Here is a 17321-nt window from a genome sequence, read left to right on the forward strand (position 1 = left end):
GCCCCGCGGCTCTGGAGCGCGCGCGCGCGCGTGCGGGAGGGGGCGGGTGGGGAAGGATCGCCGGCGAGATCCCGAGGCGAGGCTCGCGCGCCCGCCCCCGCCCTGGCCCCCAGCGCCCACCCGGTCGGCCCGGCTCAGCCATGATCAAGGCGATCCTCATCTTCAACAACCACGGGAAGCCGCGGCTCTCCAAGTTCTACCAGCCCTACGTGAGTATCCCGCCGCCGCCGATCCGCGAGAGGGGGAGTCGTTGGCGGCTGGCAGCGCCCTCAGGGCGACCCCCTCAGGCGCGCCTCGGCCCGTCGCGCGCCCCGGCCGCCTCGCGCTTCCCGGGCTGTCAGCTTCCCGCCGGGCGTGAGCTAGGTGCTCACCTCCCTCCGCGCTCCCGTGCTCCGACGGGGCTCTGCCTAGGCGGCTCCTCCGCCCGTCTGTGGGCTGGGTGTCTCCCCGGCGGCGCGGGCGAGGCCCGGGGGACTGCCCGGCGCGGGGCCCTCGGCGGTGGGGCGGCCGCAGCCCACCTGTGCCCTCGAGCCCACCCGGCTGAGCCCCGGCCTTCCTGCCGCCCGCGGCTTCTGTGCGCGCCGAGCCCCACCTCCCCGACTCGCAGCCTTTCCTGGTCGACTTCTTTCTCTCCTCCTGTGCACAGAGAGGCTTCTGTTTTCCCCCCGTAATCCTCTGGTCGCGCAGGAACTTGGGCTTCCTGCGATCAGCCGGGCGCTCGCTCTGTGCGGTCTCTCCCTTGTGTTGCCATACAGCCAACGGCCGCCCGGTGTGACTTTCAGGTGTCTCCTTATTAAAGAAGAGAAGAGAAGTGAGGACCTAACCTTTCGCTCGGGCTTCTCCCCTAGTGGCTGCAAATTAGGTCCTGCAATAACCGGCGACGTTTGGCCGCTGAGAACGGTTGACTCTCTCTACCTGAAAGTTACGATGTCAGCCTGCTTGTCTGGCAGTTCCCGGCCGAAGGGAATTTGCCCTCGTTTGTAGCTTTTCTCCCATTTAGGAGGAATAGTCATATTCCTGAAAACTCTTTGACAAGTGTAAATGTTGTTGAAGAAAACGCAGGAGGTTTTAAGGGAGTAAGGATAAGTAATTTATCAATGATTGAGGAAGGGTTACAGACATATGTGCCCATCTGGGGGCAAAATTCACCCCCAGGTAAAACATAACATTGAGCTGTCAGGGTAAGGATTAATGTAGGGGTACAACTATCGGGGCGCTTTGCTTATAGTCAGAAATGGACTTTCAACTAAAGATTGAACTTGTGCCAAGGCTAACACTTCTCTGCAGATAAAGCCCAGATGGAAAGGATTGCTGCTGTTAAAAATTAAATGTGAAAATGTCACTTTGCTGAAAATGATAATGCAGTCTGTGGAGGTGTTAGTCGAAGTGAGAAATCTTGAGCTTATTCCTCATTTTCTTAAGTGGTTTTGCTTTTGCTAGCGAGAAAGAATATTTTCTCCTTTTCCTGTTTGGTTTTAGTGTAGTATAATTCAAATACTCGTGCTCTAGTCGCGAACTCAACATTGTTTGTTAACCCAGAATAAAATGGTAGTCGATCCTTCTGACTGGGGAAAAAAAATGCCCTTAACTTTACATTGTTACCCATCTTTTTCTTAACCATATTGCGTTGGCTGTCCATTTGCAGCATAGAAAAGCTACGTTGCAATAGAGAAACAGAAATCAAAGATGTGTTTTTTCATACTTACACTTAATAATCATTCAAAACAGTTAGGTTTCTTGCAAATCCGTAATGTCAGTGTAACCACTCATGTGGTGCAGTATTTAAGCATCTGCAGAAAAAGGTTTTTAATTTGGAAATCCAGGAATACAGGTTTCTCTGATCCAAAAATGGATCAGAAATACTTTTTGCTTTTGCTTAGGGGTAACAGTGAAGGTTAATGTGGGAAGAGACACTTCTGGCAGTAGTGGCAACTCTGGTGCCATTTTTGGCCATTGCATTAGTGACAGTGTTCCTGGGGGAAGGGAGCTAAGAGGTGTGCACAGAAGAGCCTAGCGCTCTCTGGACATGTAGAAGTGGGGATGCCAGGAGCTGCTTCTGTGCATCAGTCTTTTAGAAGTTGGGTTCTGCCAACTATGTTTTTGTCTTTCAAGAATAATGTAACATGGGGGCACCTGGGCAGCTCAGTCAGTTAAGCGTGTGGCTTCAGCCCAGGTCATGATCTCGCGGTCAGCAGATTCGAGCCCGTGTCAGGCTCTGTGCTGGCAGCTCAGAGTCTGGATGGAGCCTGCTTTGGATTCTGTGTCTCCGTCTCTATCCCTCCCCCACTTGTGTGCTCTCTCTCTCTCTCTCTCTCTCTCTCTCTCTCTCTCAAAAATAAACATTAAAAAAGAAAAGAATGATGTAACATAATTATTTGCTTCTACTAGATCATAACCTGTTTGAGGGCAGAAATCTTTTTTATGCGTTTATTCCATTAGCCAGTTTGTCAGCATATATTCATTTCATGCCTACCGTGTCCAGGTGGTGTTTTAAAATCTGGAAATGAACAACTTCTCTTTTGGCAGGGGGCGGACAAAGCCAATACATAGAGTACATACTGTGTCAGATGGTAGTAAGTGCTGTGGAAAAAATAAAGCAGGGAAGGGTGATAGGGGTGATAGGGAACACAAGGATGACTCTTTAAAATAGGGTAGTTGTGGAACTTCTCACTGAGAGGGTGATGTTTGAGCAAAGCCTTGAAGGAGTTAAGAAGGCCAGCCTTGTGGGTATCTGAGGGAAGATCATTTCTGGCAGAGGAAGCAGCAGATGCAAAGGCCCTGAGGATGGAATGCCTATTTAAAGATCCAGAACACCAAGAAAACTGGTGTGGCCCAAGCAGACTGTGCAAGGAAAGAGTCCTTGGAAACAAGGTGTATGTTTGTAGGGCTTCCGAGTTTATTCTTTTCTCACTGCCTGGAATGTCCTTCTCTTCTATTGCCAGATGTCCAGACTTGACCTCTTGTTCCCCATTTAACTCAAACATCACTTAAACATTTCCTGAACCTTTTTTATCTTGCTGGATGACTCCGCGTGGTTCTTAGGATTTTATTTTTATCTTAATGGTATAATATTTAGTTTCACAGCCTGTAATTCCTTGGAGGCATCCTATAGGTTCCTTGAGCGAAGGGATCAGGTTTGAGATATATTTGTGTCATCCCCAGCAATCACCATTGAATTTTGAATATAGAAAGTTCTCAAAAATCTTTGTTTAACGGATTCATTAGATTCTCCTAGCTTAATATGGAGTCTGGATTAGAAGTGACTTCCTAGGGCTCCTTCCAACTTTTAACGTTTTGTTCTTCATTAACTAGAGGTTTTAAGAATCCATGCCTTCAGGGCCACCTGGGTGACTCGTTTAAGCTTCTGACTTTGGCTCTGGTCATGATCTCACAGTTCGGGAGTTTGAGCCCTACGTTGGACTCTGTGTTGACAGCTCAGAGTCCGGAGCCTGCTTCGGATTCTGTGTCTCCCTCTCCCTTTCCCTTCCCCACTCGCGCTCTGTATCTGTCTCTCAAAAATAAATAAGCATTAAAAAAAAAAAAAAGAAAAGAATTCATGCCTTCAGGATAAAAGCAATGGTGGAATAGCTGTTACTTAAACTATTTCTGTTTTAAGTTGAAGAAGTTTCTGAGAAGTGTATATTCAGTAAGATTGACAGTTTTGAGTTTAATTTATTAAGCAGTACCTACGAGTGTGGTCCTGATAAGATGCAGAGATTTGAGTCCAACAGTAAAGGGGTTTAGCAGTGAGCAGTTTGAAAACTGTTGAACCATTTGCCAACCAGTTTCCCTTACTGCACTGAATTTCCATTCCCTGTTTATCATTTCTCATGATACAACAATTTATTTGTTCATCTTTACCCTTTAGTAGTGCAGACTTCCGTTTCCTGCTGTAGTAGATTTTTAGATTTGATTGTTCCTTCACAGTGCTGTGAGGTTTGATGTATATGAAGTCACACACCTGTTTTGCTAAACTGAAGTTTTTGATTCATTCTGCTGGAGTCACATATTAAGAATTCAAGGGTGGACTCAGAATATCATCATTTCTTGGTTTTGCCCTCTGTATCCTTGAGCTATGACTGCAGAAGTTCAAACGTTTTCCTTGGTTTAATTGTTTCTTTAATTGATGTTTAGCCCCAGCAACTTGGCAACAATAAACTTTAGTCTTTTAATATTTGCCTGGCGGTATTTGTGTATTACTATAAATGACTAATGGGATGTATAGTTCATAAGCCAGATATATTTTTACATAGCCATGAAACAAATAAAACCCTTGGGTTTTCATTCCTGTGTTATTAATAAACCCTGACATATCGCTTTAAGTAAAGTAAAAGTGGGGTTTTTTTTGTATGAATTATAGTGGTTGTTTCCGCAGATACAAAAGATTGTGCATGTAGAGCATGCACTGTTCATACTGAGTTACAAACTGTTGTGTAGGTGAGTTGCCTTAATTGTCATATGAACTAAATCTGATTATTATTGTTTGTCAACTAAATGCAGGCCCTAGAAGGAACCTAAGATTGTTCTTTCCTTTGTTGAATTGGTTTACATGAAAAGTAAAAATTATAAGTATGTGTAAATTTTTGTTTAAATTTTTTAGAAAATATTTATTTTTGAGAGCACACAAGGGTGTGTGCCAGCACACGTGCACGAGTGCGGTACAGGCAGAGAGAGAGAGAGAGAGAGAGAGAGAGAGAGAGAGAGAGAGAGAGAATCCCAAGCAGGCTCTGCACTGTTGTGCAGATTCCGATGCAGGCCTGCATCTCGCAGTTTGTGAGATCGTGACCTGAGCTGAAATCAAGAGTCAGACGCTTAACCGGACTGAGTTACACAGGCGCTCCCTCCTTTTTAAATTTTTGGAAAGATGCATCAATGTTTACCGATACCTTTTCCTAGTGACTCTTAAGACAGTGTGGCAGATGGGATAGTTAAACTTCTTTTTATGATCAAGATGTAATTTTCAACGGTTGTAAGGATTAAGGTGTTAATACATAATAATGTATACCATTGGAGCTCTTTTTGTTCAGAAAAGAATTCCAAATGACTTGATTTCTTTCCATATTAATTGGGATGCTTTGGCTATATAATTAGGGTTTTATGTAGCCTGACTTAAATTTGCTTGTAAAGAATCACGTTAGGTTACATAATAGGAAGTGCAAAATAGTAGACAGATTCCAAAGTTATTTGTTTTGGCAAATTGATGACTTCATCGTAGATCCAGTTTCTCTTTGTCTGCCTTGCCTCTTCACAAAATTGATACCCAAAGGTTGGTTTCCTCATTGAAATCAGTGGTAATCAGTGTCCACAAGGACAGTGTGATCTATTCCTGCAGTCTTAGAGTATGTCTTCCCCTTCAGTCTGGTTAGTTCCACCCAAGATAAATAACAGCTCATACTATCAAGATCCACCCTTGGAGCTGAGGATAAGGGTAGAAACATGAATGAAATGAGTATTCTGTTGGAAACGTGTAAGAGAAGAGTGGATGTTGGGTAGGCAAACAAGTGTCACTATTCCCACTTGATTAGTGGACGTTATTTCTTTTGAATAAATACTATTATTTCTTTCCCTGTAATTTTACATTGCTTCTGAGGTTGTTAATATCGGGAAACACATATTGATAATATGTGATTCTGAACACTGTACCATAAAAGATCTGAGTTCAAGGTATTCCTTATATCAAAGTATCATTGAAAAACTCAAATTCTAATATCGTTTTTGTAGGTAGTATCCTTGAAATCTTCCTTTAAAAAATTAATATTAAATCTGTTGAAAATTCAGAAGAAGGAAATAAAATGCTCAAAATTACAGTGATTTTTCAGGGGAGCCTGGGTGGCTCAGTCAGTTAAGTGTCTGAATTCAGCTCAGGTCATGATCTCACAGTTCATAGGTTCAAGCCCTATATCGGGCTCTGTGGTGACAGCTCAGAGCCTGGAGCCTGCTTCAAATACTGTGTATCCCTCTCTCTCTGCCCCTCCCCAACTAGCGCTCTGTCTCTGTCTCTCAAAAAATAAAATAAAAACTTTAAAAAAAATTTTTAAAAAATACAGTGGTTTTCAGTTTTCATGAGAAGGTTGTAAACAATATTATAGGGCATTCCTCTGCCTGTCAGAAAAGTGGAACGCTCTGTATAGGGTGGTTGTGTTATGTTTCTTTAGTAAAGTTGTTGATTATTAAATTACTTATTTTGATTTTTAAATACATTTCCTTTTTGTGATTCCATGGAAAATATTTAAGTGTTAAGATCAAGTCATCCTTGATTTCACCATTCATAGTTAACTGTTAACGTTTATTGTATTTCCTCCCATAACGTAATAGCAAAAAATATGTACCTTTTAGACATTAATAACATAAAATGAATGCATTGAAGCTATTGGTGGATTTGTCGAATGTTTGTGGCCTTAAGATAACCAAATATATTAATGTCTGGCTGTCGTTAAAATGTTTAAAAATAACATTAATGTAAATCGCACTTTAATAATTTGCGTGCATTTTTTTCCTCCGTGTATATCTTTTTTCACAAATTGAACTTATCCCTTCCATTTCTTATCCCAAAGGGAAATCTTTGCTAATTTTTTTGGAAAGTCCAAGAATTCTTTTGTGTTGTTAGCACTTGGAATTGTCTTTGTACTTGTGGGTTATGGATTTCTTCACTACTGCTGCTGAGCAAGGTGATTCTGAGTTGTCGTCTACCCAGATGAGCCAGTCTTCTTCCAGCCTCTGGTCACATAAAACTCTTACATTGGGATAAATTATACATGGGCTTTCCTTGCCCATTCTGCCTTATCAGCCTTCCCTTAACCACATCCTTTGAACTGAAGTACAGATATGCATGCACGTTTTTTCACAGAAAGATCAGGCAAGGTAGAAGGATATTGCAGTGTAGGAGGAATAAAGGCCTGCATTCTAGCTAATGGGTGTGAAATTCTTAAGACCCTGAGGGGAGGCACTTCGTGACAGTGCTTTGAGAGGAGGAATGGTCTTTTTGGAGACTACCTGACCTGTCCATTGCACTCTGCTTTCTCTCTTTCCCAGCCCGTGTTCCTTCCACAAATATCTGCTTTTTGTTTGTATAGCCCTGTCCTAAACAGCAGGTAACGTTGTCGTGACTAAGACAGATACCATCCTTGTGCTATGAGTTTTACATTCTAGTGATAGGGAATAGACAATAAACAAATCATGTGGGATTGTGATCAGTCTGTGAAGAAAAATCAAACAATGAAAAGGGAGAAAGAGTGATGGGAGAGATGATTAGATAAGATCATCAAGGAAAGCCTCTTTCAGGACGTGACATTTGAGAAGAGAACCGAATGAGGTAAGGGAGTATATGAGAACAGCTGAGGAAAGACTGTTTCAGGCAGAAAATGGTGCAGGATCTCTCACATGGGACCAAAGTTGGTGCCGAGGAATAAATAGCAAGAAGGAGAGCTGAGTGATCCCAGGGAAGAGTGGCAGGAGATGAGGCTGGAGACAAAGGCAGGGGCAGATCACGCCTGTATACCAAATCCTACAGCCCCTTTCCCCCCAAACTCTTTCAGTCTCATGACGTCACCCCCAACACGCTGTCCACAAGAAGAGATATTTCTCCTTGAATCCTACTTGTAGTTTGCACGATTGAGCAGTGCCTCTGGCCTCTACAGGATAGGCAGTGATGCTTTCTTCTGCTCAATTATTCTTTTCTCTACCCAGTCTACGATAGGCTCCAGAGAGGTGGGAGTGCCAACCCAATGAGTGCCCCAATTCTGTGCAGCCTCTATACTGCTGAGATCTGTGATCAAGCTGGCTCCATTTCCTAAGTCACCTGTGAACTCAAAAAAGCATTTATTTTTCTCAGACATCTCACAACTTTAATTATAGGTGAGCAAAGTTTAGGTGAAGCCCAGTAGACCACCTCTATTATTGTGCTGAGAAGCATTTACATCTTTCCTGCCTTGTTTGAAGCCTGGTGTAATTCAAGAGTCACTAGCTGTCAGTCATTGTTGTCTTTGTTACCCAGGCGAAAAGGGCTCTTTTTCAATGTGCCAGACCCACTGAATTGTTTTGATTTCTGTGTGCTAACTAAACAGGGAAGATTGCCAGTTCGTCCCACCGCAAATATATTCTATTTCCTGTCATTAATATATCTTAGTGTGATGGTTATAAGTTTTTTAAGATGGAAAAATATACGGGGGCGCCTGGATGGCTCAGTTGGTTGAGCACCCGAACTCTTGATTTTGGCTCAGGTCATTATTCCAGGGTCATGGGACTGAGCCCTGTGTTGGGCTCCATACTGAGCACGGAGTCTGCTTAAGATTCTCTCTGTCCCTCTGCCCTGTCCCCTGTGCGCCCCCCCCAATTAAAAAAAAAGATTGAAAACTATACATAAAATTCACCATTTTAAGCATACAGTTTTGTGGCATTATGTCCATTCACATTGTTGTAGAATGGACACCACCATCCATCCCTGGAACTTCTTCATCTTTAGGAATTGAAACTTTGTACACGTTAAACTCTAACTCCTCACTCTCCTCTTTTCCCAGCCACTGACAACCACCATTCTGTTTTTTTGTCTCTGAATTTGACTACTCTAAGAACCTCATGAAAGAGGAATCATGTAATATTTGTCCTTTTGGACTGGCTTATTTCACTAGTATAATGTCTTCAAGGTTCACCTGTGTTGTAGCCTGTGTCAAAATTTCCTCATTTTTTAAAACTAGATAATCCATTATACTTCTTTTACTTCTTTTTCTACCCAGTGGAATCATGTGACTGGATCATGTGACAATTCTGTGTTTCATGTTTTTGAAGATTTGCTGTACCATTTTACATTCCCATCAGCAGTGCACAAGAGTTCTAATTTGTCTACATCCTTGCTGATGCTTGTTATTTTCTGTTTTTTCATTACATTTATCCATACAGCTATGAAGTGGTATCTCCTTGTGGTTTTGTTTTACATTTGTGTAATGACAGCGATGTTAAGCATGTTTATCATGTGCTCACTGACTATTTATATATCTTTGGAGAAATGTATATCAAGTCCTTTTCCCATTTTTTAACCTGGTTGGTTGTTTTCTTGTTGAGTTTGAGGAGTTCTTTACGTATTCCGGATATCAGTCCCTTATCAGATACATAATTTGCACATATTATCTCCCAATCCATGCACAGCCTTTTCACCCAAACTGCAGTATCTTTTTTCAAAGGGATAATGTTCTTTGATGCACAAACGCTATAAATTTGGTAAGGTCCAACTTATCTTTTATTTGGTCTCCTGTGCTTTTAGTGTCATATCCAGAAAATGATTTGTAATGACTTCATAATAGTTCATTGTATAATGTATCATAATTTATTTATTTATTTATTTATTTTTAAATTTTTTTTTTCAATGTTTATTTATTTTTGGGACAGAGAGAGACAGAGCATGAACGGGGGAGGGGCAGAGAGAGAGGGAGACACAGAATCGGAAACAGGCTCTGAGCCATCAGCCCAGAGCCCGACGCGGGGCTCGAACTCACGGACCGCGAGATCGTGACCTGGCTGAAGTCGGACGCTTAACCGACTGCGCCACCCAGGCGCCCCTAATGTATCATAATTTATCTACCACAGCCTACTACTGTGGACTTTTGTTTATTTTATTTTTTTTAAGATTAAATAAGGAAATACTGTATAAAGTCTGACACATAATACAGATAAGTAATAAATAACAACAAAGTTAGTACTAACAATTATTTTTATTATTACTAGTACTTGCTACTTCCTACCATTGGTTGGAAGATTATATAGCTAAAGAACTGTAGAATATTCCAGAGATTGATCTGAGATATTTTTCTGCATTTCCGCAGAATGAATTGTCTTTTTGTGGGCTTTGTTTTAGAATGAACTTCTTTCTTATTACAGAATACAGAGTCCTCCAAAAGTATTCCAGAGAGCAGTTTTGTAAGAAGACTTTTTAGGAGAAAGTTAGTTATAAAACTTACCCCAGCTTTTAATTTTTTTTTTTATTTTTTTAAAGAATGTCCTAATCTTTAAAATATAAAATTCACATGCTATAAAACTCACCCATTGAAAGTGTACAGTTCAACACAATTTATAGTATTCACAGTTGTGTGTATGACTGGCACCATAATCTAAATTTGGAACATTTCCATCAAACCAGATGAAACCTAGTACCCGTTGACAGTTCCTTCCCACTCCCTTCTACCCCCCCAGTCCCTGGCAACCACTAATCCATTTTCTGTGTCTACAAGTTTGTCATTTCTAGATTTCTCATTTAATGAAATCATGAAATATGTAGTCTTTTGTGACTGGCTTTTTTCACTTACCATGATGCTTTAAGATTCACTGTTATACCATGTGTTAGTACTGCATTCCTTTTAATGGCCAAATAATGCCCCATTGTATTGCCATACCACCTTTGTTTGTTTATCTCTTTATCAGGTGATGGGTGTCTGGGTTGTTTCCACTTTGACTACTATGAATAATGCTATGAACATGCATGTACAAATTTTTGCATGGCCATTTGTTTTCATTTCTCTTGGCATATATCTAGATGTGGAATTGCTAGGTCATATGATAACTCTATTTTTAATTGTTTGGAGAACTGCCAGAGTGTTTTCCAAATTTTCTGTTCCATTTTACATTCTCATCAGAAGTGTACGAATGGTTCCAATTTTTCCATATCCTCATTAACTAATTCTTGTTATTGTCCCTTTTTGATTGTGGCCATCTTGGTGGATGTCCAGTGCATCTATTGTGATTTTGATTTGTATTTTCCTAATGACAAATGATGTTGAGCATCTTTTCATGTGATTACTATTTGCATATCTTCTTTGAAAAAAAAGTCTTTTAAAATTGTTTGCCCATTTGTAAGTTGGGTTGTGTTTTTATCACTGAGTTGTAAGAGTCCTTTGTATATTCTGAATGCAAGTGCCATATCAGATATATGATTTGCAGATAATTGCTTCTCTTCTGGTTGTTGTCATTTTCCTGCTGATACCGTTTGTAGCTCAAAGATGTTTAATTTCGATGTCCAGTTTACCTATTTTCTTTGCTTGTGCTTTTGGTGTTACATTTATTTATTTATTTATTTATTTATTTAGTTTATTTATTTGTTTTTTTAAAGTTTTTTTTTTTTCAACGTTTATTTATTTTTGGGACAGAGAGAGACAGAGCATGAATGGGGAAGGGGCAGAGAGAGAGGTAGACACAGAATCAGAAACAGGCTCCAGGCTCTGAGCCATCAGCCCAGAGCCTGATGCGGGGCTCGAACTCACGGACCCCGAGATCGTGACCTGGCTGAAGTCGGACGCTTAACCGACTGCGCCACCCAGGCGCCCCTTGGTGTTACATTTAAGAAAGATTTGTCTAATCCAAGATCATGAAGATTAATACCTGGGTTTTCTTCCAAGAGTTCTGTAGTTTTAGTTTTTACATTTAGGTCTCTGATCCATTTTGAGCTAGTTTTATATATGACATGAGGTAGGGATCTAACTTCATTCTTTTTGCACGTGGCTATCTAGTTTTCTCAGTATCATTTGTTGAAAAGACTGTTCTTTACTCATTGAATTGTCTTGGTCTCTGACTCCAACTCCGCCTGCCCCCCACCCTGGCCAATTTTGCCTTGTTCTTGAGTTCTCAGACCTTTTAGCAGCCACCAAGATTCAGACTCTCTCTTTAAATATTTTAAACTCAGTCTGTCACCTTCTCAGTTATATGTTATTTAAATTAAAAAAACAAAACAAAACAAAGAACTAGGATCTTTGCCACCAAAACTGGGTAATGTCTTACTATAGTGGAAGGGAAGTTTCAGAGTGTCAATTAACAGCTGCCATTTATTGAGCACTTTCCTTGTGCTAAGTGGTTTTCATACATTTTTATACGTTGTGAGGGAAGATGCCAGAGGGTTTTAGGCAAGAACTAATACTCCTCCCTCCTTGTTTGGGATTTAAGTGTTGCACCATCCCAATGGCTCATTCTTTATGCACTCAGGCTAACGTAAGGCCTGCTCACATACACCAAGTCTCCAGCCAGACTTCCTACTTGGGAGAGGCCTGGCAGAAAAACCACACTCCCTGAATTTTCTTTGCTGGGATCTTTTCTTTTTCATGGTTTCTAAATGTTGGGCTGCTCTGAGGCTTAGTCTTCCAACCTCCCTTACTTTTAAAATTATTTCTTTATTATGTTTTTATTTTTGAGAGAGAGACAGAGCGCAAGTTGGGAAGGGGGGGAGAGAGAGAGAGACAGAGACAGACACATAGAATCTGAAGCAGGCTCCAGGCTCTGAGCTGTCAGCACAGAGCCCTATGCGGGGTTCAAACCCACAAACTGTGATGTCATGACCTGAGCCGAAGCTTAACCCACTGAGCCACCCAGGTGCCCCAATACCTCTCTTGCCTTTAATGAACAGTGAACTAATTATGATTCCTTATATATGCTCCTTGTTTTCCTGATCCCCAGTGTTCATTTTTTTTTCTGCTTTAAATGTCTTGCAACTTCACATTCTCTATTCTCTGAATTTCTAAATTTTACTTACTAAGTTTTTTTGTAGATACCTGTCTCTTTTTTTTTTGAAGATGATGATCTTGCTACTGAAAATCATTGTTCCCCTTCACCTCTTGTAGCTTGTTGTGTGTACTGTTCTTATGTCAGGAAATGATCTCTAACTTTTATTATAAAGACGTCTACTTCTTTTGGGGAATGTTAAAAAAAAATAAGATACAGAACACTAAATAAAAATTTTAGATGGTTGTATTCATTTTATTTCTTGTTTTAAGCTCTCTGAGAAAAAGATCTGTTTCTTGGTAATCTTTGATATTCTAGCATCTAGCAGAGTGAGTGAATGCGTTTTAAGAAAAAATTCTCCGAGTGTGTGTAGGAGGGAGGGATGAGGATTATGACATATTTACTGTTTGATTAGAGACATGTTTTGGTTTTAAAATTGCCATTATGACAAAAGCACAGGAACAGGAAAGGAGCGTTGAGAAAGAGAATGTTTTATTAGTAGGTTACTGAATCTTTAAAATTTAGTTTTGATTAATTCATTAAGAAGTATTTAATAAAAGTTGTTGCCTTTATGCAACTCTATCTTTAGACTGATGTAATCTAGGCGTTGTGACCAACTAAAATGTATCTGTTGACTTCTGTGATGGAGCTACAGTGTTAGGAAATCTGATCAGCCTGAAGCAAGCTCCAGGCTTCTTTTTGAAAGCCATTAAATTAAATTGATTATTAAAGAAAGGGAAATTATCTTATGTCAGCAGAGACTTGATTTGTTTAATCTTAGACTTTGGATGTTTGATTAAAATTTTAAGGCATTCTTTCCAGTATTGATTTTCTCAGTTGAGTATTGCTGGCATTTTAAGAAAGGTAATTACGAGTGGCATTCTTAAAGTTTATATGAGGAATTTTTTTCACTGATAAAATAATAAAACATCCTTAAGGTTTAGCTTATGTAATCTGTAATTTGTTTATAAACAAAACATAATGCAAAAAGATAATTTTCCTTTTCTTTTCAAAAAGAAAACTCCTATAAGGTCTTTACACCCATCATTAGAATTCAAGAGCTTATTTCACAGACAATCCCAGACACAGATATTTTAAAATAAGTCATTGTTAATCAATACTTATTATGTGCCAGGCATTGTTTTTAAGAGCTTTATGTGTATTAACTCAATCCTCCCAACAACTCTATGAGGTAGATATTGTTATTCATGCTACAAATGTTGCCTTATTCAGGCTCAGAGAGATTAAGTAACTTGTTCAAAGTCACACAGTTAATAAAGAGCGTGTCCAGGCATAAACCCATGTAGTCTGCCTGCAGACTTTATACTCTCTTTCCTTCCTTCTTTATTTTTACTTTGTTTAACAAAGTTATACATACACATGGGTTAAAGAATCTAATGGTTCTTCTATAAGGTTTATTATAAAAAGTAATATTCTTTGATTTCCCCCTTCCTACAGGTAAGTACTTTGAGCTGCTTACTCAGTATTTATGTGCATGTCTCTAAATAACACGCTTGTTTTCCTGCCTGATTTTTCAGTTGTCGGCATAATCTATTGACTTCTGCTATTGAAAATGCTTATTTAGCTTCCCACCCGTCCTGCCCAGTGTCTGTATCCTTGCCAGTCTTCTCAGTGTTACTTCATAATATTGCTTAGAGCAGTATTCAGTGTTTTCTTTAATTTACTGTGTAAAATGCTTTTCTCACCTGAACCGTGTGGTAAATTGTGCTTGTTTTTTTCTCTCCTGACAGTTCATTTTCCTTGTAAATAAACAAGTGCCTTTTCCTTTGATGGGTTTTTTTTACTTACCACTAATTCACGTCTTTGTCAGTTGTGTCAGTCATATGCTTCTATTGGTTTCACGTTCCTGGAGAAATAGCTTCTGGAGCCTTTTGCAAACTAGACCCAGTTTAGACCTGTTGGATGGCAGATGTGTCTGTTATCTTTTGCCTGTTTTTACATTGGGCCTCCTGTTGCTTGATGGCATTGTTTAGTACCTTACCATGGTGAAACGTCTTCCAGCAGCTTGTTGAGAAAGGCCATACGGAGATTTTTTGAGACCTTGCTTGTCTGCAAAGAGTCTTACTCCTAACTTCACATTGTCTGCCTACAGAATTCTAGGTTGGAAATAACTTTCCCCGGTATTTTGATGGCATCACTCCATTACCTTTTAGTTTCCAGTATTGCTATCAAAAAGCTTAAAGCAATTTTGATTACTTTTTCTTTGTGTATGGTCGATTTTTACTGTCCAGAAAGTATGTACACTCTCGTTTTTCTGCATTTTCTAAAGTGTCACAGACCCTTTGTCTGAGGCTGTTTTTACCAGCTGTGCTGAGTACTTGATGAGCCTTTTATTTTGGAAATTCTTTTTCTCTCTGCTTGAAAAATTTCTCTGTTTTCTCTGTTCTCTTTTTGAATCTGCTTTTATTCAGCATCCCTCTGGACTATTCTGTTTTTCTTATTCTTTCTCTTCTGTTTTCTATCATTTTGTCCTTTGGCTCTATTTTCTGGTTGATTCTTTTTTTTCCTCTGCTTTATTTTCCAGTCTTTCTCCTGAATTAAAAGATTTATCCTTATATTTTTAATTTCCATGAGCTTCTTCTAAAATTTCTGAATGTTGGCATCTTATAGTATGCTGTTCTTGTTTCACAGGTGCATTTTCTTTATTACTTCTCTGATGTTTATTATAAGTATTTTACAATTTTCTTTGCCCTATGTGGTGTGTTTTCTATGAGTTGCTTTCACTCACTATTTTGTCCTTAGTTTTTATGTTAGAACTGTCTTCCGATGTCCAGTAATGCTTGGTAGACTGATCCTGTCTAAGGGTGGCATACTGAAAGCTATAATTTAGAAGCTCTGAATTCATGATCAGAGGTTGCCCATGTGAGCTGTTCTTGAGTTGATCTGAGTTGGCAGTTTAGTTGGTTTAAAAATGACAGTTGCTATAACAATTCCCCAAATCTTAGTGGCTTTAACACAATAAAAGTGCATTTTTCACATAAAGTCCAGTATTGGTGAACCTGATCAGCTAGAAACTTCTGTGTTCTTTGTTTTTGAGGAAGGGCTTATCAAAGGAAACCGCTTCTAGTTAACATGGGAGATTGTGCAGGAATTTTATGGGTGAAGCTTGGACGGCATATTTTTAACAACCAGCTCACCTGGGAGGAAAAAGTGGTAGCATTTGCTGCGTGGGGTCAGTACTCCCATAAGGGCCAGGTTTCAGGCTGTCAACATGGTGTCACATAATGCAGAGTTGGGAAGAGATGTGACAGTTGTATTTCACTTGTGGCAGCTCTGGCAAACCACTGGCAGCCACATTTCACTGGCCAGAACCAGTTTGTGTGGGTCAACCTTAATTCAAGAGAGTATGAAAATCATTGTTGACTTGTGTGTCTGGGAAGTAAAGGAGCTATATTTTGGTGAACAGGTAACTGTTTCCGCCATTGTTAGAGCTTCCAGTGTCATTCTCTTTAGATTTAGGTAGAGTTTCTGGAGAAGTTTGGGCCAGGCTCCTGCCTGCAGGGTGAAGAAGGCCTGGCCCAGGTATTCTGGGACCTGATTGAAAAAAGGGCTAGCGTCAGGTATGTGTACATTTTCCTCAACTCCCTGTTTTCAGTATGATGCCTGTATTTGCTTTTTACTGCTGCTCTAACAAATGACCGCAAACTTAGTGGCTTAAAACAATACAAACTTCTTACCACACAGTTCGGTGAGCTATAAGTCTGACGTGGGATTTACTGGGCTAAAATCAGGGTATCGTCAGAACTGCATCCCCTTCTGAAGACTAGAGGAGAATCCATTTCTTTGCCTTTCCCAGCCCCCACAGGCTGCCTCTATTCCTCAGCTCATGACCCTCTTCCTCCATCATCATAGCCAACTGAATAGCATCTGTTTGACCACTCTCTAGTCACATCTCCCTCTGACCACAGCCCAGGAAAACGATTCTCTGATTTTAAGGAGCCATGTGATTAGATTAGGTAATGAGATAATCTGGATATTCTCCCCAACTCAAGGTCTGTACTTTAATCAAACCTGTAAAGTCCTCTTTGTCATGTAAGGGGATAATTCATAGTTTCCAGGGATTAGGAAGTTGTCATCTTTGGTGAGCAATGCATTATTCTGCCTACCATAGTACCACTTGTTCTCCAAAGACCCTTTGCTTTATCTGCTCCTTGAAATAAGTTTACAGACTTTTCTTCAGGATGAAAAAGGGAATTTAGGGTCCTTCTACTTCTTAAGCTCATTATTTTACACTCCTCTTTTCATCTTCCCTTTCAGAAGTACCCAAAAGCACCAATTCTTGAGGCTTTGGCTAATTTTGTGATACATATTGGGTTAGCTCTTGGGTTTCTCTGTAACCAATTTGGGATTAAATTTTCTGAGGTTTACTTAATGCTTGACCACTCATTTAGCCCTTTGCTAAATTTTGTTGCCCTTGCCTTCCTTTCCTATTTTCCTCATCCTTGTGATTTATGCCTTTAAAAAAAGGGTGTCAGGGGGGCGGGGGGAAGATTTTGATATTGTTTGAGCTGAGATTTGGCAAGGCAACAAAATAGATGTTTTTGTGCATTTAGTCTCTTAATTAGAACAGAGCTCGTACCTTTAACTACTATACCATCCTGCATTTACTTTATTCCCCCTACCTTTTTTTGAGTATGTAACGTAACCCATGTATCTGACAATATAAATGGATGTGGATCCCATCTTCTACATTAGATATTCATTTATTCAGTGTACTCTTACTGGTGACTCTGTGCCAGCCACTCTTAAGCATTTCAGATTTAAAGAGATTTGTAGGGGTCAGAGTCTAATAGAACTCAGCTGCAAAGGAAATTTGAGCACACCAT

General features: G+C 40.1%; 1 protein-coding gene across 4 annotated transcripts in view; it reads left to right on the plus strand.

Moving 5' to 3' along the window:
• The first annotated feature begins 9 nt into the window (after nucleotides 1–9).
• The window catches only part of AP3S1 (adaptor related protein complex 3 subunit sigma 1), a 74384-nt gene continuing 57072 nt past the window's right edge, over nucleotides 10–17321 (plus strand). The window contains exon 1 of one of the 4 annotated variants that reach the window (XM_040444270.1): nucleotides 10–209. In XM_040444270.1, coding sequence (XP_040300204.1) covers nucleotides 141–209 — 69 coding nt within the window. In that variant the 5' untranslated portion in view covers nucleotides 10–140. The remainder of the gene's footprint in view (nucleotides 210–17321) is intronic. The other 3 variants (XM_040444268.1, XM_040444269.1, XM_040444267.1) reach the window with 3 other exon arrangements.

Source organism: Herpailurus yagouaroundi, unplaced genomic scaffold, assembly GCF_014898765.1.
Source record: "Herpailurus yagouaroundi ecotype Mexico unplaced genomic scaffold, PumYag 192, whole genome shotgun sequence".
NCBI lineage: Eukaryota > Metazoa > Chordata > Mammalia > Carnivora > Felidae > Herpailurus > Herpailurus yagouaroundi.